At 39.1% G+C, this 23,786-nt stretch overlaps 1 protein-coding gene across 1 annotated transcript in view; it reads right to left on the bottom strand.

Moving 5' to 3' along the window:
* Positions 1-21,814, bottom strand: part of LOC106941793 (uncharacterized) — a 33,740-nt gene extending 11,926 nt beyond the window's left edge. Inside the window, exons 1-11 of the mRNA XM_015024910.1 lie at positions 21,706-21,814; positions 20,981-21,156; positions 20,376-20,614; positions 19,716-19,751; positions 18,531-18,566; positions 17,531-17,680; positions 12,489-12,575; positions 9,331-10,713; positions 6,591-6,641; positions 4,326-4,685; positions 3,835-3,945 (exon numbers count right to left, since the gene is read on the bottom strand). Coding sequence (XP_014880396.1) covers positions 3,835-3,945; positions 4,326-4,685; positions 6,591-6,641; positions 9,331-10,713; positions 12,489-12,575; positions 17,531-17,680; positions 18,531-18,566; positions 19,716-19,751; positions 20,376-20,614; positions 20,981-21,116 — 2,589 coding nt within the window. The 5' untranslated portion in view covers positions 21,117-21,156; positions 21,706-21,814. The remainder of the gene's footprint in view (positions 1-3,834; positions 3,946-4,325; positions 4,686-6,590; positions 6,642-9,330; positions 10,714-12,488; positions 12,576-17,530; positions 17,681-18,530; positions 18,567-19,715; positions 19,752-20,375; positions 20,615-20,980; positions 21,157-21,705) is intronic.
* Between the last annotated feature and the right edge of the window lie 1,972 nt (positions 21,815-23,786).

A 23,786-nucleotide genomic window follows, 5' to 3' on the forward strand; every position in this document is an offset into this window, starting at 1 on the left:
AAGTGAAAATGCTTGTGCTGATATTATAAAACTTTACCTAAAATGAAATCATACTTTTCTACCTCGTTGTATGTTATAAAAGTAAAAATATGTGATGTTTTACTGTGATCTACACAGGCTGTTGTAACGTCCACAAACTAATCTTTGTGAAATATCTCCCTCTGCTGGCCAACCGACGTTACTGTAGATCTTTATCTGCCTATAGATTATCTTATCCTCCATTTACTGTGCAGAGGCGCGCGCGCGCAGAGCACTCAGCTTACTCCGACAACCTTAAAGCAATGACTCAGCACTGATGCGGCTCTTCAAAGGGCCCCTCTCTCCATCATCTCCTGAGCACATCCACACCATTAGCTTGAATGGCTAAAGAGCCTGGCCGTGATTACATTTTAATAAGGCACCTGCGGGACAGCCGGTCCGCGCTCACTGCTCTGCTTCCGGAGATGAATGGCAGTCGCAGCTGCTTTCATCCCTCTCATTAATATACTGTCAATACTTTAATCATGCCTTAATGATTCTATTACGCTCCCCATTTTTTTGGGAACATGGCTGCCGTGTCACTGAGCTCCCTGGAAGAAGAAGAAGAAAAAAGAGATTCTTTCTATAGTCAAAGTCCCAGGCTTCCACCAAACGCACGTCACGCAGCAGTGTTGCCTGACTGGTTTCTGACTACTGGAGCCGATGATGCGAATTGACCTCGGCAGCTTTAATCCTCTCTAAAGCTAAAATTTAAGATTTAATTTATAAAATGTCATTCATGAATTTATCATTAGAAAAGTAACACTGTGCAAATCAACTTTAAATTATTAAAGCATAATTAAAACATAATTTCTCACTTTTTATTAGCTTTCAGGCCATGCAGTAACGGATCTAGAAAAATATTTATGGGGTGGCAAGAGGGGGGCAGGGATTTTTTAGGGGTGGCAGTATATATATATATATATATATATATATACACACACACACACACAAAATATTGTTTTGAACTTGCATTGTTTCAAAATAAGCTTCATGTAGCACCGAGGCTTAAATACAATTTCTTAATGTAGTTTAGTTAATTATTTTTACGTCTTTCATACTCTTGCTAATTGATATGCTTTACTGGACTGGACAGAGCCTATTGGTCGCTATGTGATTCAGTGTGTCCAGAAAACCATTTTATCCCAATACAGGACAAGGAGAAATCTGTCACGAAAATATTAGTAGCGCCATCATTTGTTATTAGATATATCTATTAAATACAACTTAAAATAAATATTAAAAAACTGATGTTTGATAAATTCTCCATGATACAAATCTATAAACAGTTTAGTTTCTGTTAGTTCTGTCAAGATGCAAGAAGGGGCAAATTTCTATTTAATCAATCGTTTTATTTTAAATATACTGTAGGAGCCGTAGTTTGACAACTGTTATAAATATCACCATGTTTTGCGAACACAGGGGATTAGATCAGTTTTTGTCGCTTGTTTTTAGGAATTGCAGCGGCTGCAGTGCGCCACAATAAAGGTACAATAAAGCTGATAAACAGGTGAAAAACCAAACTAGACAGAACCACTTCTGATTGTTTGCCAAGCCAAACATCCAATAAAGGTTCCACCAAGCCACTACTAAGGCACTGGGGTCATGTTTCTCGACACGGGCAAAAGAAGGTTGAATTTCCAAACTTATTGATTGTTCTTGGTGATTTATTTCCCTCTTTCACCAAATAATTACAGAGATCAAACTTTCATTTGTTCTCATGCTATCACTCTCGCTCTGGTAAAAACCATCGGCCCCAAACCCAAATGCCTGCTGGTCCTTCACCAGGCCCCTACACTTATAGAAAGTGGACTGACCCACATTACTTCCTGTCTATATTTAGAAAATGCATAAGAAAAATAATAAAACAAAAAATAAATAAAATCAACAATTATCAACCTACAAAATAAACTCTGTGAATAATACAAAAAATAGAAATTTAAGAATAAAGTAACAAAATTCAAATGGATAAAGAAATAAAGAAAAAATAGCCCCAACAACTTCTATTCCGCCTTTTCTCGCTCTGTATGTCGGCATTACACACGGACCCGTTGCCATGGCAACCGACAAACAACAGCTCAACGAGCAGATAGAGCAGAGATTACCGATCAGGGGAATCGACACCAAAAAGCAAACATTTCCCACACAAAAAAGTAGCAAAAACACTAAAACAGAACATCCGGTCTGTTACTGTCAGGCTTAATGTCTATATTGTGATTATTAATAAGTTTTTGCCTGAACACCGCGGTGGTTGATTAGCTGATTTGAACAGCTGCTCTACTGATGACTCGGTGGGCGGGTTGTTTAGTGCTAACGGAACCAAAACACACCGAACTGCGCAGCACATGCTAAGGTTATCAAAGTCAATACCAGGCCAGCAACAGTTAGGCTAGTATAACTGACCCACTGCTCACTTGTTCAATCTTTTCTTTAAATTAAAACGTTTTCCTCATCTGTGAAATCTGAAGCCCTTATTACCATTATCTATGGTTTAATTAACTGCTAAACATTGCGTCCGTTGTTCTGATTCTTTGCGTGATTGTCGTAGTTTCCTGACCACCGATATTCCTGATTCAATGGACAGCAATGGCGCATGTGTGACTTACGATAAATCACGTAATGTCCAGTCCAGTAATATTTATCCATCAATGCTGCTGGTGCTCTGTCCTTCTCTCCGCACTTCCCGCTACTTAGCAGTGGGTGTCAGGTTACATTGTGTTGCATTCAATGTTGTAGGAAAAAAATAGTTTTTCCATATATGTTAATATCTCCTTTGAGGTATCTGAAGTTTTATATATTTGTCTTTTGGATAGAAATGCACCACAAACCTATGTACAAAAGCAAAACAGTCCAAACATGGGCTTTCTATCTCCCTTCTAAGATGTAAACAAATTTTCCGTAAGGAAAGAAAGAAAACCCACATCCACACACCAATACACCAAGACAATAATAATAAAGGAACGTTTTCATGTGCAGTTCCATCTCAACACTACACTGACATAAACACGCAGTGAATAAATCGATTTTCAATCTGTTTTTGCATCAAAGAGTTAAGAATATATAAACACGTTTTCACCGAGGCTCTTTAAATGTGTATATGTTTGAAATTTTAAATTGACATTTGTGACTGTATACAAACTAGACATTGCAAAGTATTGAAAACGTATTGTGAGGTAACGCAAAATAAAACTTTTTCTCCATGTCCATTAGGGACCTCTGGAGTTTTTAGATCTTTCCACCATTTTTCTTATTTTATTAATTTCTTTTTGGGGTGGGGGGAATAATTAAGTTTCTTGACATAGTTTTAGTGACAACCAGAGTACAATGTTCTGAAACACTGAAGTGAGACAAACATGCAAAAAGAATAGGAAAACATGAAGGGTGGCGCTTTCTCACATCACTGTATGTTCAGAAACTCAAAACTACAACCGTTTTCTGAACAGTAAACACAGCATTATCCTAACCATGAGGGACTACATCAGTGCTTCTCAATTCCAGTCCTCAGGCCCTCCTGCTCTGCATGTTTTAGATGTGCCTGTATTTCACAACAGCTGATCTAAATGATTGCATTACCTCTTCTGTAGGCATTAAGTGCTGCAGAAGCTTGTTAATCACCCATAGATTCAATCCAAGTGTGTGGCAGTGGGGAAACACCTAAAACATGCAGGGAAGGGGGCCTGAGGACTGGAAGTGAGAAGCACTGTACTACATGGTTAATCCCTCATTTATATATATTTTATTATATAAAATCTAAATAGTGGTTGTAGTAGGACAAAATGTGAAAAAGTTCAAGGGCATGTGAATACTTTTGCTTACTTGTGGTGAAACATCTGTGATGTTTTGGTGAACCTCGGCTCCATTGGTGTCGGTCCGCTTCAGCTTGTGGGCCACACTCACAGCACTGGCATCTTTCCTGGCCACTGGAGGCTGCGAAACGAACACACAGTAAACTTACTACCGACTGCAGCCAGTTGTTTCCCATAGCTATTAAAAAAAACAACAAACAAACAAACAAAAACCCACTTTGTTTGAAGGTACAAACTGTAAAACAATTTTTTATTAGGTGCTTCGTGCAAAAATAACAGCAAATGATGATGTAAAGATTCAGTGGAATGTTTAATTGAACAAAAAAGAGAAGAAACGAGGCTTTGAATCAAACCGGGAAAAATGGAACATAATGAAATAGTCAAAAACAGAAAATGCTAATAAATAAAACATAAGAATCAGAATGGCAGCATTTCCAGCAAGGCAGGATGAATCCAGAATGTGATGATGAGGATGAGGGCCGGCGCCACTCGTCTGTCTACCTCATGATGGGTCCCCTCCTCAGGAAGCCTCTCCTCCATCGGGAACTTATCCCTGGAGCCCATTAAGCGGGCCGAGTAGAACCTGGAGGTCTCCTCAAAGTCCTCCCGTCCGACCTCCGGCTGCTGCTCCCGCTCCCCGAACTCGGACCCACCCTTGGAAAAGTCCTCCGTCCCAGAATGGAGGTCTGTGATGACAGTGAAGTCCACCTCTGCCTCTAGGCTGGACGTGGAGCTGACCGTCATGCTGGAGCATTTTCGCTCGATGCCCAGCTGGGTGTCCCTCATAGAGGCCACTGTGTCCCGCTCCTGCTCCTCCTCCGAGGCGAGGCCTGGCTGAGGCCTCCTCTCCTCGGACTCTTTCTGGTGTGAGCACAGACAAAGGATCGCCTCTGTGTTATTACATGACTTCGTTGTGGTTGATGGACATGGTGGGGAGTGCAACCTTGTAGTTACACAGGGGCTGGATGATGCATTTGATGAAGAGTCCGAAGACAGAGGGCATGCAATGAAAAAAGACCAAATGAAAAATATGTGGAATGAAGGATTATCAGATAAGAAGATGGGGCTGGGGGAGGATCCACTTGATTTGAAATCTACAAAGCCTGTGAGGTGACACGGGACATCAGACTGGTTCCAAAGAAATTAATAAAGAAATTATTACAATAATTTCTTTATTAGCATGGTAAAAAGAACAACCATCCTCCACTGTGAAGAGAGAAGTGCTGATCCAAATGAGGTGGCTGTTAATGCTAATTCAATATTTAGAAGCGTGGCCAACACGGACTGAACGGCTTCCTTCACTTCCTCCGCTTTCATAGATAAGAACCACAAGCAGACTACAATTTTAAAACAGTGTAGAAAACGACAACCAATCTGGTAGAAATCTAACAAGAGGAATTCAAGTGAACGGGAGAAAGCTGTGAAGCAAGATTTAAATCGAGTGGAATAGCACAGGAAGGCAATGGCCAGGCTGGACAATAAACAGGCTACCGAGATAAACAGGAAGATATACACATACGTTTTTTGAAGCATTCTTTTGCAGTTTACTAATGTAAATAAAAGAAAAAAACTAACTGGAAAGGGGAAATAAACGTTATATAACAGGAACATTGTGCCTTAGGTTCCATGCTGGCACTCTTAGCTCTAAATGTGGAGATAAAATGCAGCCAATTGCTCACAGTATGAAGTCATGATGGAAATGAATGATAGTAGCGCATTAGGCTGGTTAGATGATGCAGCAGCTCAGCATGTGTTCAGAGCAGACAGAGTGCTGATCTGCTGAGCTTCTGGGAAGCTGAGTAGCAACTTTAGAGGACAAACATGGTACAACACTATCAATAGTAACATAAGTCAACAAAGTTATAACTTATATTACCAGTCAGAATTTATGTGCTCCATATCCAATCTCCAACAATTGTGAGGCTTTGACCTGTTAATGCTGCCTTTAGCCTAAAACAATTTCTGTTAAAGAATTCTATCACAAAAACTGAAATGCAAACATTTCAACCTTTTCATGTGACTAGTGAGTAATTATTTATATCAGGAGCAAAAGGGAAATTGCACAATGAGTGAAATTGATTATGGAGAGGAGATTGTAAAGTAGCTTTAGCATCTTGCATTGGTGATTAGCATGGCTAGCATTACTAAAACAGTACTCTGTTCTTATGAGATTATTACCTCTTCTCTAAGATTATTGAAATTCTGTCAATATTTCCATCATTTTGGATGGAAATATGGCTAAAATCTCAAAAGAATAACATTTAAAATGCGTTCATCCTTCCTGTTATCTGCTAAAGTTTTGCTTTTTCTCATTCTGTCACATCCAAAATTAACCACAGTTTTGTCTTGTCTTGTCTTGCAATGTCATAGAAAGCTTTAAATAGTTACTATTTTCTTTTAAATTGTGTCTTACAGCAACTTGAGTTAATTTTTACGCGACGTACAGGTACTGAGAATAGCTAACTTTGAGTGTTCTGCTAGGTAGCTAGCTAGTTTCATTTCAAAATACAGATTAAAAAACACAATGAAATAGCTTAATAAACTACATCATTTTAGAGGCAACAAATCACAAGGGATTCGCACATTAATTTATCATAATGTTGCCTGTGAAAACAAGGACTGTTTCTTACAGCTTTTAAAAGTACTGACATTTTTTGACAGGAAACAGTTTCCATTGCGGGTTTGGAAGTGTTTGTGAGCTAAGAGAGATGCAGAGGGAAAGAGATGATGGGTGAGCATTCAAACTTGGGTTCGTAAAAGAATAACCTTCAGGTCACCAAATGGCTCTTCATATATGGCCGGAGTAGAGACGGGCTCCTGCAGGGGGAAGCAAAGGAAAGAGCAAAGGGAGCAATGGAAGATTAGTACAGCTGAACAGGACTGACAGCCAAGCAGACACAAAACTCCAAGCATCACATAGGCTACGTGGAGAGTAAACCTAAACTCTGAATCTTAAATTGAAAGGAATTGTTCAACACTTTGGTCAAACACTGATAAATCTTCTGTTTCTCATAAGCCTAAGTTTAGGTCTGAAATTCAGCCAGATCCAAGTCTGCTACATATGAATCTAGGCACAAATTTCAAAGGACAACTTCCCACTACCAAAGCACACAGCATTCAGTCTGGAGAACAGTTAAGAGGTGAATCTGATAAAACACAAACAGGATCTAAGCAAGTAGTTATAATTAGCAGAGTCAGAAGAAAATAATACAGTTTAGATGTGCTGTCTGTGTAATAGTAGTCACGTAAAGACAGGGCAGCAACCAACATAATCATATGGCCAAGTGACACAACAGGTTGATTGTTAGTGGCTCACAGAATGACGCATGGCTAGCTAGCCAACCTGAAATGGCTACCAGAGAGTTTACAGGTGATGTCATCAAACTGAGTGCCACCATATTGGAGGCATAGTAAAAGTACAAAATTTTACTATACTAAGTCTGTGATTTTATTCAGATGTTCAAATTGAAAAATTAATGGCACATCTTGTATACCTCCTTGGTAGCAAGAGCAACAGCAACATATGTAGCATGTAGATTGCAAAGAGAACCCAGGGGTTAGTATAGACCAGTGGTATCAAAACGTTTGCAATGAGAGCCAAAATTGTCCAATTTGTGGGGGATCAAAAGAAAAAAAATCTTGTTAATTTTTATTTGTCAACACAAAATACACAAAACATGCATGATTTCAATGAACAAAATATTGGTACATTTTAAAAGAAAAAGAATATAGAAATCCTAAACAAAATTGATCCTAAACAAAAGTGATGTAATATTACCATACATATAATTTCCAATTTTTAGTGGGGCTTTTCCCTAAGATAGGTATAATTTTGTGAAAAACGTAATGAGTCAGTACTTTTTACATCTACTTTAATTGTTGTGGACATGAAATGATTGGGGTTGTATTTAATACATCATAAGTATTTAACTGTAAACATGGGAAATAAAACAGAAATAATAATAAAAAAGTTAATCTGTCTCTTGAATTGCGATCAGAGGCCAGACAAAATCCTTCACATGGCCACAGCTGGTCCCTGGGGCACACTTTGGACACACCTGCAAAAACTGGGAATATGTGAGATTCTTTTTTCTCCTACACAAACTTCTATAACGCATAGTTTGTTCTACCAGCACCAGCAAGCCTAAGTGTCAGCAACAATCAACCAGTGTCATTTTTTTCCATGGGATCCAGTTGGTTGCAAAGCTTTGCACATCAGAGAGTCAGCAGAAAATTGGACAAAAGTCTTAAAAAGTGTTGCTGAACGTATTTTGAAATCTGTGAGAATGGCCTGACCTATATGCTTAGATGGAGCTGCCTCTATTTTCCCACACTCCCTGAGTTCAATCAGATGTTGATATGATCGTTACACCAAGAGCTGAGCAACACCTCGTCTCATCCCTGTTTAATCCATTACGCAAGAGCTCAACTTGGATGAAAAGGTGGAAAAAGATGAAAGGTGTCATGTCTCTTCTTTTCAAAATTCATTCCAGAGCCAAATGTGTGCAAACTCTCGATGATGTAGCGGCAGTGGAATGACAAGCAGGAAATCTGACTTAGTCAGGCACTGAACTGCTTTGTTTGGCTACTCACTGCCTACTGAGGTTTCACAGTCGGATGTTTCTATCACTACTTGTCTTTCCATTCAGGTGAATTTGAAGGAAATAATTGCCCAAAATGTGCAACATTGCTGATTTTCATACATTTTTTCTTTTTTTATCTGCAGATTCTAAAAGTTCAAGTTCAGATTGACATTAGTCTGGAAAGTTTAATCATAAAGAATTTCAATCACTTTCCAAGCATGCTATGCTAAGCTTCTTTCTGATTTTTTAAAAATAATAGCTTACCCCCTGAAAAAGATGGAGGTAATTCTCAAATGCGCAGTTTATTAAATTTAATTAAATTTGTATTTGATCATTTTGCCTTTTTTGTTTGAAGAAGACATAACAGGTATCAGAGATTCTCATAAACCTTCAACCTCCCGTGGTCTTAAGGGTCATTTGGATCCAGCTAGCTTTTTACTCTGTCCCTGTCTCAACCGGGACAATGTAAAATGTAAAAGCACAACCACGTGTGCTTCGACAAGACTTTTGTGTGTGTTATTTCAGGAACTGGTCTGAAGGGTCACCCTCCCAAGCATCGCACTAAGACTGCAGAGTTAAGTAAAACTCAAGGTTGTTAAGTTTTAAAAGACATATATATATATATATATGTCTTTTGTCTTTCCAAACCTTCACAGTCAGTGCAAATATGGCAGACATGCTGCACAGTGTGGTGCATGTCAAGAGAAATGGAATAGAACAAACTGGGTAGCTATGTAGGACATTGTCCAAACATTCCGGCTAACCTTCAGCTAGCCCTTAGTGCATGCTCCTTCAACAGTCACAAACAGGTAAGATGGATGAGTGTGTCAGATAACAAACTGTTGAAATAAATACATGGTGTGCAAGTTCGTCTGAAGCTCATGCTCTATCTCCAATGAATAGTAGATGCCAAGCAGAGTTACCGAGTGTCTCTTCTTGGCTGCATCCAGGCTCTGCTCCCTGCCGGCATTTCTGCTATTCCTCAGAATTAGTCCGGATTCCTTGGCTTTCTGCGTTTTCACTGGCGGAGCTGGTGGAGCCATTTTTGGAAGTGCTGAACCCTTTAAACTAAACTGCTGGTTCTCCATAGAGCCTCTACTGGCCTGAAAGCCTTCGTCAAGATTTTCTGTTTTGGCAAAACCCTCCGGGTCTCCGGGGAAGGCTGAGTGGAAGCCAGCGATGTCAGTCCAGTGGAGGTCAGAGGATCCCTCCGGAGAACCGACTGACCAGCGATATTCTCTTTTGACAAGTCGCGTGAACTCTTCCTGCCCCAGTTGGTCCCTTTCGTCCTTACATGCGACACTCTTTGAGCGCTCTGGCTTCAGGGGGACAATCCTGGTGATCTCTGACTGGTAGCTGCTGCCTGACAGCCGGTGGAGAGAGATCCTCTGACTTCTGTCACCCAAGAAACCTTCAACGTCCTCACCACCAGAGCTGCTGACCTTTCTTTCATGCGTTCGGACTTGTCGAAGTTTTACCTCCGCTAGCTCTTTGTTGTCGATGAGGCCCTTTCCTCGTACCTTCACCACATGTTCTACTTTGCCACTAGGTAAAGAACTATCATCTTCTATTTTCCCTGGTCCATTTAACATGCCTAAATCAATGGTTGCCATTCCCATCTGGTTGACCTTTCGCTTCACCTGACTGGAAACTTCTTTGCCCTCTCCAAATTCCTCTTTCCTGTTGTCTTTGCATACACCAACAAATTGATCCTTTGTTAGTCCCTGATTGTCTTTCCTCATGATTACTGGGGAGGCATTGCCCTGATCTCCTCTTTTAGATGTTTTTTCTGACATGTTGTCCGAGTCGGAGTCTTCGTTTTCCTCTCCGGAGGAATCACTCCCTGACTTCCTGTTGAGCTCTGCGGGGATTCCCACATTCAGGCTCTGGGGTCGGCCTTTTTTCCTCAGTTTAGAGCCCATCTTTTCCTTTATCTGGCGCGAGCCTGGAGCCGCATCACTGTTTGCCTTGGGGCCTGAGGCTTGAGAGAGTTTACTTTGAGATTTGTCTTGTAACCAGTCTACATTCTCAGGTAATTGAATCGCAGAAGGCCAAGTCTCAGAGCATACAGCTGCCTCTCTGGATGTTCTTGCTGAGGGAAATTCGTCAATATGGCTTTTCACTTCTTTTCTGTTATACCCTTCTTCCTCTTTATGTATCATTTTGGTAATGTCTATCTCCTTTTCCAGCCCCTTTTTGTCCCACGAGGAATCGGATATGTGAGATTTATTCTTTTCTTCTGCCCTCCAGTCATGGTCTGGTTGATAAGGTTGCTGTTTTTCAATCAATACCCACTCCTCAGAGCCCTACATGTTGGTATAGATTAAGCACAGTTAGACATTCTGGGTACAACTGCTAGCAAACAATAAAATCTACAAAATGGTCTCCATCTCATAAATGGGTGTAAAGCATGCAGCTTATGGACAAAAACATTTCAGTAGATGCCTCCTACTGAACTAGAATGTCATCCAAAAGAAATTCAATTCAGTAGGTAAATTGTATATATTTTATAATTATGGCTTACAGCAAATGAAAAGTCAAAATCCAGCTTCTCAGACAATCACAATATGATGTATGAAATTTACATCCATGTCCTGTATCGCATATGCACTAAATAATTGGTTGGGACTCCCTTTGCATAATTACAGAATCATTAAAGAATTACATGATGAACGAGGCTTTGGCCCAGCTAAAGTGTTTAAGGTAGGGTATTGTAAAATTGACATTTTTGACACGATCTTAATGTCGTGTCATAATGACATACCATCTAAAACATACCTGGAGAGTTGCCTTGATTCTTTAATGCATGTTTGAGAAATCCTTGAATCCTCAGTGGCAACCATTCAGGGTGGCCTAAATGCTTGCTCTCACAAAACTCTGCCTATTTCCACAAAGCTCCTCCTTAGTGCTGCAGTCTCCAGCCAAGCTTCTGCCTCACAGAGCAACCCTTCAGACTAGCAGGAGCAGCAATTTTCCAACATCTTGTGGAGTTATGAGTCTGCTGAACTCATCATATGAACTACTTCTCAGTGCAGCATTTTCATAACAACTGAAGGTAACAGTACATTAGGGTTTGGTGTGTTTCCTCCCTCCTTACAATATAGAACTCTAGAGTTCCAGCACAGTTCCATCGTCATTAAACCAGGTATCTGTACTTTCAGTGGTTTGCATGCCTGCTGGGGATTATGCTTGTGAAATCATGAAGTATTCTAATATTACATAGTAAATAACTGAGCTGACTTTAAGCTCCTCAAATCATCACTGACTCTGAAAACTTAACGTTGGACTCAGACAACTTGGATCCTGTCTCTTTAGTCTTCCTCCAGGCTCTTGAAGCACCGACCTCAGCAGCAGTCCATGTCTTGTGAATCACCGCCAAAATTTTTGGATAGAACACTTTTTTCTTCCACTTAGTTTCCCATTAACATGCTTGGAGACAGCATTCTGAACACCTGGCTTCTTAGGCAATGACCTTATGTGGTTTATCTTCCTTCAGCAGGATGTCAATGAAATGATTGTCTGCTGGACAAGTTCAGCTGTCTCCTCTTAGACCGCATAAGCCACAACATGGACATACACAGTAACATCAATGTCTGTTAGAAAGTTAGTGGAAAGTTCAAACTCGCTTTGGCTCCATCAGGTGAGTCCACTCCTGTCTGCAGAGAACGCTCGACTCCATCAGACCGGTTTCTCTGTGTGGCGACGCGTTGACGGCGAGCTCAAACAGGCAGATCGTGTGGTCGTCACCGGTGACTGATATATTTTTTAAGTTGGTTTTATGTAATAATTTTTTTCGGAGGAGCTGACTTTAGAGTTTTAATTAGCCGTATGCCATAATCCTCAGAATTACCAAAACATATGACTCTGAACGTATTTTTTCTTTACACGATGTATAAAAACTGTTTGATTTACTACAATGAAGAAACATTTCAGTTGTTTCTCATGTAATTATATTCACTAGAATTCAGTAGAAACAAATGATAAAAAGGTTGAAACTGGAGCATGCTGAGACGTGCTTTGCATGGTCATCTCTACAAACAGTAAAGTGTTTCATGAAGAGGAGCAGTGAAAGATGTGGAACCTCAGGTGAAGTGACCAGAGCCTTCTGGACGAAGCCCTCAACAGAAGGGCTGTTAACAGCGTCTTTTCCCACTGAACGACCCCCCAACTGGCCGACACGCAGCAGAGGAGAGAAAGAAGAACAACAGTTAGAGGTCATCATCATTTCATGCAAAAGGAGGAAAATAGAAACGGCAGAGAGAGTCAGTGTTTCAGTGGCTTAACCAACCCTTCAAACTCCATATCTGTTCAAATCTGTTAATGCCTGTTAATGGTTGGCCAGTCCTTTAGCAAATAAAATATGGAGAAAATTTGACTTGTTTAAATCCAGGCTCAGTAAGCACATTTGAACCCTTGAACTGCACTTATGAATCGATAATCTTTATGAAGATGCCCGTTGACCTTTCAACCAAAACCAAAATTTCACCCTGCTTAGCATCAACTGGAACCAACCAGTAGTGGGAGGAGGGTCTTGATCTTTAAAAAAAAGTTATTAGGTATAGCATCATAATGGACAGCCTGTCAGCTGTTCTTTAAATTTTGCTACATTGTCTTAACATAAAAATTCTTTGCGTAGATCTCTATTGTTTTTTGAGAATAGGACCATCTATGCTGATATCACCAATGGGGACGTCTGTGCTGCTGCTTCATATTTAGCATTGCGATGATGCAATATCAGGTTGGAATAGCTTTGCTGATAGGCTAACTCCTATTAGGATAACTTGAACACATCAATACTGTTTTCCAGTGTCCAATCAGATCGTTTTTTGAAGCAAAAATAAATCCCCAGTTGGCCAAGAGAAGCAGATTTGTTGCCAATTGTTGTTAGCAAATTCCACTCGTGTGTCAGATTTACAGTGGTACCAGACATGAGATGTAAATGTTCCAGCTCAGGACTGGAACCTTTGTTTGTTTCTTTAGCATGAAAAAATAATTGATTGAAAAAAAAAAAAACTTGAATAATTGCATTACAAATTTTAACACATTGAAATTTATGTAATGAATTAATCAAAATGAAAAGATTAAAGTCCTAGCCCTAAATATTGCATACATATCACTACCCTCTCGACTCAAAAACAACCACACTGCAGACCTTGCTTCTCTACTTCAATTAAACTCCCAGCAATCCTTTGCTGCATCACCGTTACCGTCACATGACCAAACAAATACCACATGGCCAACACCCTCGACTCCCCTTCCAGAAACACATATTCAAATGGCAACAAGATGGAAATAAGCATTGGTTGTTAATATCAGCCCAGTTTTACTTGATGACTTACATTGGGTGATATCAATGTCAATGCCGATATATTGAGCATCTCCATCTCAAAGTTAGCATGATGAAGATGAAGCAAGTCTAAGCAAAACTCCATGAGTTTTGCTTAGACAGATATAAGGCCTATATAAGGCCTGCTAGCTTTCCAGGCCTTATATCTGCTAAGTGACTAGATAAACTATAATTGCCAGTCACACCAAAAGCATACCATTTTAATAGGGAATGAAACCACTGCTTATTCATCATCATGTCATTCTTGAAGTACGTTTGTCGGAATTGTCACAAGTGGTTACACAGAGCTGTGAAAGGATGGGTGACGGTTTGATGCAGCAGCTCTGGAGAGATGTTGAGAGTGTTCTTCACAATAATTAGTCAAGTCACCGGAGTTCTGCAAGATTTCACCTCCCCCACAAAGCCGTGCGTAACAAGAGTTTGGAGCAGTTGTGTCCGATCCCCTACAATTGTCTTTGAAAGGATCTAGAACAAGGGATTTTGTTGCCACATCTATTATCTCTGTCATTTTGCAGCCTTGTTGTGAATGCAGAACAGGCGCTGGTAACAGTATTACTCAGGCAGGACAACACTTTCCCAGACTTCCTCTAATTATCATTGCATAATACTTTGACAAGCATTATGCACAGAAATGACAAACATGAAGGAGATAATAGATGTGGCAACAAAATCCCTTGTTCTAGATCCTTTCAAAGACAGCTGTTGGGGAGCAGACACAACTGCTCCGGACTCCCGTTACACACCGACGTGAGACGGCTTAGCTGGAGAGGGGAAGTCTTGCAGAGATTTGGAGAGCTATGTCCAGAGATTAAGGAGTTTCTCCTTGTTACAAAATGTCCAAAATAAGAGCAAATTAATGAAGATCAGTGGCGGCTCGACTTGGTGTTTTTACTTAATGCCGCATGAGCTAAAGGAATTACTAGACTTCGCTCTAATGAAACTGGTGGCTTCATTCATGTGCAAACCAAGATATTGATGTTGATTTGTTCGTAAAGACATGAGGGAATGGGTACCTCTTTGACACCATCATCCAGCTCTACTTATGTGTGTAAGCCAGCCTTTTCCAAAAGTAAGGCTTGAAGATTATTTGTCCAAAAAACTATTCTACTGGTACTAATTGGTCATTTGGAGGCCTGTTGGAGGCTAGCTACCAGCTGCTATTGTTCGGTCTATGGAACATTAGCTGACTTTATTCAGCGCAAATTATCAGAGTAAACAATGAACCATGAACTGAATAATTTAATAGTGCTGTCAGGCAGTGGCAGGCTTATTTCCGCTAAAGCACTCTATTAGCTTGGTGCTTTAGCTAACTCTGAAAATATTTAGTGCAGTTAGCTTCCTGTTCACTTGTTTTTCCGCATAAATTCTGAAGTGCTAATTTACTTGGTTGTTTTGTAAACTTTCAGTTCAATAAAGATCACCATCTGTTTGGTTGTAGACTTAAAGACATTTTCAGGTAGTTGTAGACATTTATATTCATTCTCTTATTTAAAATGGGTGAAAACTGCTTATGCAGCAATCCTGTTTACTTTTCTTACTTTCTGTCCTTTTTCCCCAATAACCTTATTTCAAACATAAATTATATAGGACTAAAATAAAACATGGACAGTAGAGAACAAGATGTATACCAAAATGCAATATATAAGGGCATAATAGAAAATGTAAATCATATTGTCAAAATTAAATTGGGGTTCGAGGGTTGGAGTCTTTCAAGGGCAGACAGTCCGAATTGACGTTAGCGCTTTAGCATTAGTTTCCACTAAATAATGTGTTGGTGTAGCGCTTTAGCGGAACTAACGTTTATGATTAGTACCTGCCCACCACTGCTGTGAGGGTTCATGCAGTTAACCAAATATTTCATGTTGTAACATTTACTTTGAATATTAAAAGGCATTTGCGTTTTTATAATCTTTTTACGACTATTCAACAAACATTTAGTAATAGTTGAATGGATATTGAATACATTAGCTAAAGGAACTCAGTTGGTGTGTTAAACACCTTCAGAAACAAACATTCCAAAAGTAAAGGAATGAATTCATCAGACATTATTTTTGTGAAACCACATCAAAGAGCAGAGTCTAAAAAGTGTAACAGATCCAAGCATTCTCCTCACAGTAACACAATAACACCGGCGCTTCTCTGGCATGAGGCGCACTGCTGATTGGATTTTCTATTGCAGACAACATTTGACATTTCTCCAACTTAATCTGATTGATACAGACAGCGAATGAGATATTGACTGAGGGGCAGCTTAGGTACGGGGAAACACAAGCATCATCCGATTTCCAATCTCAGTTTCCAGAATGGGATAAAAGCTTAAACGATTTTTGTAATTTGGCAGAAAGAACGCTGTCGCTAATTAGCAATCAAAGGGGGAAAGACATGACCGAGAATCTCTTTTCAAAGACCACAAATTAAGTACCAGCCACAAATATCTCCAAGATATTAAAGGGATTACACCTGGAACTCTTGAGCAACACAAAATGCACTCTATTAAATACGTCTGAAAGTGAAATGTGCCCGATTGTTTCTGTAGGTGTAAACATCTCCACAGAGGGAGAGAGCTATTTGAAGTGCATGAAGGGAAACCCAGGCTTTACTAATCTTGTTAATTCTCCTTGACATTTTTCTACACTGTTTAAGTCACATGAATGCACAACTCAAACATGAGAAGTGCAAGTGATTTTATGTGATAGACAAACACAAAGAGTGTTAAAGTGGCCAGAACGTTTTTGATGGTTTTCATTTTTTTTACAAAAAGAAAATCAGAGAATTGTGAAATACTTTTGTATTAAACCCCACCATTACTCTTATACCCCAAAGTAAAATCCAGTACAACCAATTACCAACTTTGACTAAGTTGGCTATTCATATGACTTCTATGGAAAAACAGGTAGAACAAAATGTAAAATTCAACATTTTACATTTTGGGCTAAATGCATAATGATGGAAAGCACCATCCCTACAGTGAAACATAGTGGTGGCAGTGTCATGCTGGAGGGAAAACCCATTTAAATGACTTGGAACTGAGTAGGAGGTACACCTTAAAGCAAGATAGTGGCAATAAACACGCAGCCAAATCTGCAGGGGAATGGTTAGAAAAGAGCAAAGCATGTTTATGTTCCAGAAGGGCCTAGACAAAGCCCAGAGCTGAATCCATTTGAGAATCTGCAGCAAGACTAAAAGATTATTGTAATCACAGAAGCAGTATTGACAGGGGGAGTTGAATACCACCACGGAATATTATGGCCATACCAAGAACAAATTAAATATAAAAAACATAAAGTTATGACAACAAAATTATAAAATTATAAAAATAAAGTCAATATTATGAGAGTAAAGTCATGACATTATGAAAATAAATTTATATGAGAATAAAGTGATAAGAAAAAAGTCATACAAGAAAAAAGTTGAAATAAAACAAGTAAAGTCATGATATTATGACTTCTTGTAATATTACAACTTTATTCTTATAGTATTATGACTCTATTCTTGTAATTTGCTTAACTCAGCCTTAAATTAATGCATACTCAGATTTCTGTATTTGTAAAAAGATCAAAATAAACTATTTATCTTTTACATTCTACTTTATAATTATGCAGAACTTTTCTTTACTTTCCATAACTGTCTGGGTTAAAATCAGGTCATCTTGAAAGCAAGTCATTTAGAATTGAACATTCAAGCATCCAGATAAAAACTATCAATGGCCTTTCTCAGAGAGGGTCAAGTGTTAGAACTGGCAGCCACAGAGCAACCCGATCACTACCCTTACTCACAGCCTTCTTCTCTGGCGTTCCCGTCGGAGACGTCGCAGAGAGACGCTTCTCTCTGGCCATCAGCTTGCTGTTGGGTTCCCTCAGGGCCCTCTTCAGCTCGTTGATGCTGGCCTGGTGCTTCAGCAAGACGTCCTGAGATTTATCAAGAAACTGGAGGACACCACAAGACAGAGGAAGGCATTAGCAGTAATTCACAATGTCTTGCTTTAAACAATAGAACTCACATTACCAGGAAAAGGCGGGGAGACAATGCTGCGTATGCTGGAATGTGCACCAAAAGATCGGCTTAAACTCGGGCTGAGAGCAGATTATTGCTTGTGTCTCTTCTATTTTGTCTCCTTTAATGCTACTGGGCCAAAAAAAAAAAAAAAAAAAAAAAAAAAAATTTTGGTTCCAGCTGAATTGCTTGTAGAGATACAAACAAGCATTTTAATCTAGCTCTCGCTCCAAAGTTCAATGATAAAATGAATATGAAACATCTATTAATTTGCTTGCTGATTAAAATTCTGCTTCCTATTAAGGTTTTGTTTGGTTTGTTTGTGTGCTTGGAGTGATGACAAAGTCAATGATGCAGTCATGTAGCGCCATAATTTAATACTCTCTTGAGTATTGACATTTTTCACAGTTCTGAGTGAAATGCTCCTTAACCACGTTTTTTGTTTTTTTATTTCTCTGGCAGCTCCATAATTATTTTAGTCATTCAAGGAGAAATTGAGACATTGTCAAGTGTGAACCATAGTGAAGCTTTATTCCTTTTAGCAATGAAGCTAAAAGGAATAAAGACAAATTCAAAGTTTGTCTTAGGAATGTGCATTTGTAGAACTGAGAACTATTAAATCTAAGCACTTGTTTTAAGGTTGAATAAATCAAACTACTGATATTTCACAGACACTTGAGCAAAATATAATACATCCTTTTATGGATGCAATAAATTATCAGCAAGTTAAAGAGACAGAAGCAAAAGCAGACATCGCTAGAGCCAAATCCATGGAAGTTGTACCTCCTTTTTGTGCCGAGGAGTGGTCTCCTGGTCCAACTGAGAGAGCCGAGTTGGGGCAGGAGAACAGGCGTGCAAGAGATGAAGAGTGCAAGATCATACAGTAAAAGGACAAGGTGAAGAAACAAGATGGAGGAAGTGCTTTGAGAGAAAATACATTTTGGAATTTGAGACAATGGAAAGCATGAAGATACAACGAAAGACCTCAGATGAACCCATGAAGCGCTGCACAAAAGAACAAGTCAGGACAGTTTTATATGAAATGTTGACAAAGGTTTTCTAGAGGCTGAATGTTTTCCATGAAAATGGGTTGGTTTTCCCTGGTTATCCTGGTTATCTTAACAGAAATGGTTAATAGGAGTGAAATTTTGTCCAAGTTCAAGTTGGTTCAACTTTAACCGAAATAAACTTTCTCCCATTGGACACAGGTCAACTATTCTGCCTTTAACAGTGCCATAGTCTAGGAATTAATTTTTGCTGTTTTGTTATTTCCCCATTTTTCAGTTGTGTGTAATAGCCAATGTTTTGTTTTTGTCTCCCTTATAGAAACATGTAGGGTATTAAATACTTTTGGTGGTTAGTTGAGAATAAGTCTATGAAAACCTAAAATAGAAACTTTTCTGTTCTTTCAACTAGTGACGGTGTCAGTTTATCAGTTTATCAGTGGGTTCAATCAGCACAACCTGGTTGATACCAACCATCGTAATACAACCAGTACCAGGAATTAAGACTAACTGGTGGGACTAGATTAATTTTTTTATTCATGTTAATTAGAGTGTCTGTGATTATTTATTGTAATTAATTGCATTTTAAAACAGAACCGAACATCAGCAAAATAAGCAATATTATTGATCCAAAATCCAGTTTGGTGCTAAATTGTTGAATAAATAGACATAGGTCTGCAGGATTGGGCTAAGCTGACTGCTTTGTGTGTAAAGCGCTTTGAGACGAGGTGCATGTAGAAATAAATTTGAACTGAAATTGAAATATAACACTTGCCGTTCCATTTTCATGCAGCTATAAATTACATACATTATGTAATGACGCTAAATTCTTTCACTGATGCTTTTTTTGGAGGCCTTACTCGCAAAGTGGAAGATGAACATTTAAGGGCTGAGGTAGAATCTGACAGATTTACTGATGGATAGTTGAAAACATCGTGCAGACCAATAAACAGACACCAAATACCTCCTGTTTACTGTCAGCTGGGGAGCCAGCCTCCTCCTTATTGCCAGCAAGGGTTGAAGAACAGAGAACTAGTGTTAGAGACAGAAGGCCAGGCTCCAGCCTCAGAAAGAGTTAATGCTGCAGTATGTAACTTTTATTTTAAAAAAAATACTTTTTTAAATATAGAGGGAGAAATTAAGCTCCTTTGCCTTCTTCCAGTGCTACCAGTGCTAAACAGAAATAACCGTTAAGAACCAAGTGGAGGCGGGTCTCAGTACTGTCAATGATGCCCGTTTGTGTGCAGCTCCCAGTGAATGCTAAGGCTAGGTAGAGGTGATCTATCTTTTCACAGATTACCTGTCTCATAACATGCTGTCACAACATGGTGACAGTTTTAGGAAACATGTAAAAAAAAAAAAAAAAAAAAGACTGCAGCTTTATGCGCTGTGAAGTAACCCAGATTAATAAGGAGTGCAGTCAAGGCATGAAAGCTGGGTGAACAGGAGTGAAAGGAGAAGAGTTAGAAAAGGCTAGCATTAGCCTAGCAAAGCTGCTTCTCACCTGAGTTGTAGTGAGAAGCTTCTAATTCTGCTTGTATTTACATCATCACTTCAGCAGTTCCTGTCCAGCTCTGCACTTCAAGAAGCCAGAGCTGACTTGAAACTAGCTAAGCTTCCTCACCCTGATTTCCCTCTTTCTGCTCGGCGTGGTGTTGCCGTCCTGGTCCTTGTCCTGCTCCATGTCCTGGCTCTGATTTGGGTCCCTGTCATCCTCGTCCTGCTCCAGGCTGGGCTCCAGCTCCGCCTCCTGCTCCTGCTCGTCCACCGAAGGGCTGCGGAGGCGGCGCTGCTCGCTGGCGCTGCGGCGGGACAGACCGTCGTGGTTCTCGCACATGGACGACACAGGCCGCGAGAACTCTGCTTGGATCAGAAAGGCCAAGGTTTCAAACAGGAGAAGACAGCGAGCTGCAGCTATTAGCTATCTGAGCTACTTCGCATTTTATCTCCATATTTTGAAGTACTGTTGTGATAACAGTAAAAGTGACGATAAGAACTATTTATGATGTCTTTTTTACGTAACTGTATCAAAGTAAAAGTGGCTGAATAAAAAACATCACTGTAAAAAAAATGTTTGCCTGTATTACTTTCTCCCCTCTTCAGTTTTGTACAACTTTGTGCTCATTTAACATAAAAATCAGATGAACCACCTCGTAGTTTGTGGCAAAAGCTTTGAATAACCCTGCGCTGTATCTCTCTTTTGGTGCTTCATTAGGCAAAGTTACTCACCACCATCCAAGCTCCTGGACAGCAGGTACCTTCTGCTGGCGGAGCGCTCAAAGTGAGGCGCCGGGCGGTCAATGAGGGCGCTGGCCTGTCTGGTCTGAGCCTGCGTCCTTCCACTGTACCGAAACTTGGAGCCCATCACCAAGAAGCCCTTAGGAGGAGGCTCTGGAGAAACCAGGCTGTGGAAACAAAAAACACCACACGTTTCTACACGACACAAAAATGAAGAGAGAGAGAGAGCTTTAGAACAGAACATTTGGAAAGAAAGAAAGAAAGAAAGAAAGAAAGAAAGAAAGAAAGAAAGAAAGAAAGAAAGAAAGAAAGAAAGAAAGAAAGAAAGAAAGAAAGAAAGAAAGGCTAACTGTATTTTCATTGTCTGAACTACAACATAAACAGTTAAATTCAGAAAAGTTCACTACTGACAGCAACAATATTTTACTTCAGTAATGAGTTCTGCTAACAACTTCAAAGGAATTCTGGGAACGTCGTCCCAAAATAAATAGGAATTGACCCTGTCATGGTTGCACCTGACGCAATAAGCAATAAATCAAGTAATTGTAAGATAAATTAAAGCACACTCAATAACCGTCATTTACGTGATTTATTGTTTTTCTCTTTCTACCAAAAACCAGATGATTTTTTTTGGTTTGAACTAGAGTGAATACTTTTGCCAGGGACTGTTGGTGCAGAAATGCTAATGAGAACTGAATCTGAAATGTTTTTCTCACCGGAAGAAGGTGTGGTGCTCAATGCAGACCTTCCACAGTCTCTTGGCGGCTCTGTGATTCGGAAGCTTAAACCCAATGGTGCTTTCAAACTGCTCATACTGGATGGGCCAGAAACACGAACACACAGAAATATAAAGGAGAGGTCAGGGTTGGATCAACATGAGAGAAAATTCAGAAATTGTATTAGCATCTGCAAAGAAAGGGTGAAAAAAAGTTCAGAATATCCTGGATAAAAATGTATTCCATAGTCTATATTTACAGTTTGTAGCTGCGGCTGCAGCTGCAGCAGCTCTGCTGAACGACTTTTTTATTTGGCTTCCTCACAGGCTCACTGTGCAGCCCAGCTGCTTGGCTTGACATTCATATCTGATACGGCTTCCAAAAATACAGGACATGTTGATGGTACATGTCTCTGGGAAGTCTGCAGACTTACTCTAATATGGCAGCTTTTGAATTGAAACAAAAAAATATTCTGCACAATTTCTCTAAAAAGTCAGATCTGCAACGGATCACGGCAAATCCGATTTAGGGATGCACAATAGTTCGCAAATATATCATTATAGTAATGTCATTGTGCACAATATTCACATCACAAAGGACTCTTTGGAGAGCAATAGTTCAGCTAAGGAAAAAATGAAGAGCCTACTGCAGTGAACCTCCTGGTTATTCCACCAAATGTTGATTTATGAACTCATCCTGAGTTAAAACATTAGTATTGTTTCTAAAAGAAAATTAACTTGTTTCATTTGCATTATTTGAGGTTTGAAAGTGTTGCATCTTTTTCGTTATTTTGACCATTTCTCAGTTTTTGTATGGAATTTCGGAAACATGCTGTCAGTAGTTCATAGAATAAAAGAGCAATGTTTATTGTACTCAAACATACCTATTAAAATCAGATAAACTGATCATTTTAAGTGGTGTCTAAATTTTTTCCAGTGCTGTAGCTGGAAGTTGTATTTTTTATGTTTATGCAATATTTAGCCAGTAGGAGTCTCGCAGCAAGAAAAGCTCATGCTAGACACAAATGAAAGGCAAGAAAAGAAGAAAACAGGCGTCTATTGCAACAGATGTCATCAGCACAATATTTACCAGTACAGTCATATTCAATAAATTAAAATATGCATTCTGATTAGACTAATTTTCCAGATAAAACGTACCATTTGAAAATAACCTTCAAATGGTTATTAAACGTACTTTTAATTAAGTCATCATCTCTGTATTATAAAATAATTGTTTTATTTGTCTGATGTAATATTCTAATTTTAAATGTCGTGTTTTTGTTAGCTATAATCATAATTATGAAAAATACAGGCTGGAAAACACCTCTATGAGAGTAATTCATCTATAAAAACTGTTTCACTTGGTGAAGAAGTTCCTGAAATAAATAATATTCACTTATTGAATGGGTATTTATACACAACATTCTAGCAGCAGCCACATTCTGAATTACCTGAAATAAAGTTAAATTGTCCTTGTAGGATTTTATCTGAGTTTTTCACTTTTGCATCCTTGAGTCTGACACACATTCTGCTGATAGAGTACAATGGATCTGAATGATCTGATAGTTCAAAGTTTGTGCGTCAGGGATTATTTTCCAGTAGTTTGTGGAAAATAAGTTTTCCACACAAGTTTCAATCAACTGAGCGTTGATTTGAAACGTGTGTGTTTTACCATCATTCTGTCTCTAGAAGCTGTTAAAATGCATCATTAATAACACAAAATTACAACAATATTCATGTCCATTATCTGAATAGTATACAGTATATCATGACTATAACTTTATAAAGATGCATTTATGTTTTTAATAGATGCCTTTTCATTAACCATAAAATTGCACAACTTGGAATTCCAAAAAATAAAAATTGCTCAATGGAAACAGCAATTAAAATATATATGTTTCTTTTTATTAAAAATTGCACTTTCCATTGCTTTTTTCCAAACACTGCAATGGATCGTATGATCATGTGACATCATACGAGAGGCATGATCAACAGCAGGACGTTACTACTGAGAAAAGTAAAAGAAGAGAACAGTCTTCAGTCATTCTATAAAATCTGTGACTATAATTTCCCCAAAACGCT

Source organism: Poecilia latipinna, unplaced genomic scaffold (genome assembly GCF_001443285.1).
Source record: "Poecilia latipinna isolate Pla-1442-1.1 unplaced genomic scaffold, P_latipinna-1.0 Scaffold3871, whole genome shotgun sequence".
Lineage (NCBI taxonomy): Eukaryota > Metazoa > Chordata > Actinopteri > Cyprinodontiformes > Poeciliidae > Poecilia > Poecilia latipinna.